Here is a 1,002-nt window from a genome sequence, read left to right as displayed (position 1 = left end):
GTTCCATATGAACTTCAAAGCAGTTTTCTCCAATTCTGTGGCAAAAGTCATTAGTAGCTTAATGGGGATGGCATTGAATCCAAAATAAAAGAGGACACAAACAAATGGAAGAACATACAATACTCATGGATAGGAAGAATCAATAGGAAGAATCAATATTGTGAAAATGGCCATACTGCCCAAGGTAATTTATAAAAATCCTCTTTCTAAACAATTCCTGCAGAAGTTTTGGGGTAAACTCTATTGGATTGACATGGGTGTATGCTCATTCCTGAGCTAAAATTCATGTTCAGAGAGATGGAGCACACCAGGTGGCATATAGATGTATGAATTCATGGAGTGATGGGGGAAGAAGGAGGTCTCCGAAGGAGAATTGCATGTTCTTCCCAGGGGAAGAGGAAAGGGAGAGAGATTGGGGGCTGGGCAGCCACAACCAGTGGGCATCCTCTCCAGAGTTCCATCAACTCTGGCTCAGAGTCCCTGGCCCATCCTTCCCATGCGGGTGCCCACCCTTCCCTGCTACGCCTTCACCCTGTGCTCAGGCCCAGCGGAGCTGGAGTTCTGCCCACTTCCTTTCGGCCCAGCCAGCTTGGCACCACGAGGGAGAACCTGACACCTCTGTTGACCGAGTCACCCAGCTCAGTGTTCTCCTGGGAAGCCTCTAACCCACATCCTCTGCCTTTGTCTTCACAGAAATTCCTCTCCCTGGATTGACATGGAGACCCCAGAGAGGTAAGGACCTTTTGTTTCTCGATTACAGGTTTTGAGTCTTAGCACCTTTAAGCTCCAATTAACTGTGAGTGAAAGAATCCTCTCTTGGGAAATTATAGTAACTCCTGTGTGTTTGTTGCTGAGCCCAGAGAAGCGTAGTGACTCACCTGGGTAACACAGCCAGGAGGACTAGCGGCAGGCCTGGAACCCATTTTCCTGACTCCCAGTCCAGTGCTCCCAGGCATCACCTCTGCGTGCACTGGGCTCTGCCCACTCCCCTTCTATTTTACA

At 48.9% G+C, this 1,002-nt stretch overlaps 1 protein-coding gene across 1 annotated transcript in view; it reads left to right on the top strand.

The window, feature by feature from the left end:
- Positions 1-1,002, top strand: part of LOC105502140 (liver carboxylesterase 1-like) — a gene marked incomplete at both ends in the record, with an annotated part of 64,082 nt that overhangs the window by 21,415 nt on the left and 41,665 nt on the right. Inside the window, one exon of the mRNA XM_011928515.1 lies at positions 694-732. Within this exon, the coding sequence (XP_011783905.1) occupies positions 694-732 (39 nt within the window). The remainder of the gene's footprint in view (positions 1-693; positions 733-1,002) is intronic.

This window comes from Colobus angolensis, unplaced genomic scaffold, assembly GCF_000951035.1.
Source record: "Colobus angolensis palliatus isolate OR3802 unplaced genomic scaffold, Cang.pa_1.0 Scaffold770, whole genome shotgun sequence".
NCBI classification, from domain to species: Eukaryota; Metazoa; Chordata; class Mammalia; order Primates; family Cercopithecidae; genus Colobus; species Colobus angolensis.
The sequence above is the reverse complement of the archived record's forward strand: the minus strand, read 5'-3'. Positions and strand labels throughout refer to the sequence as shown.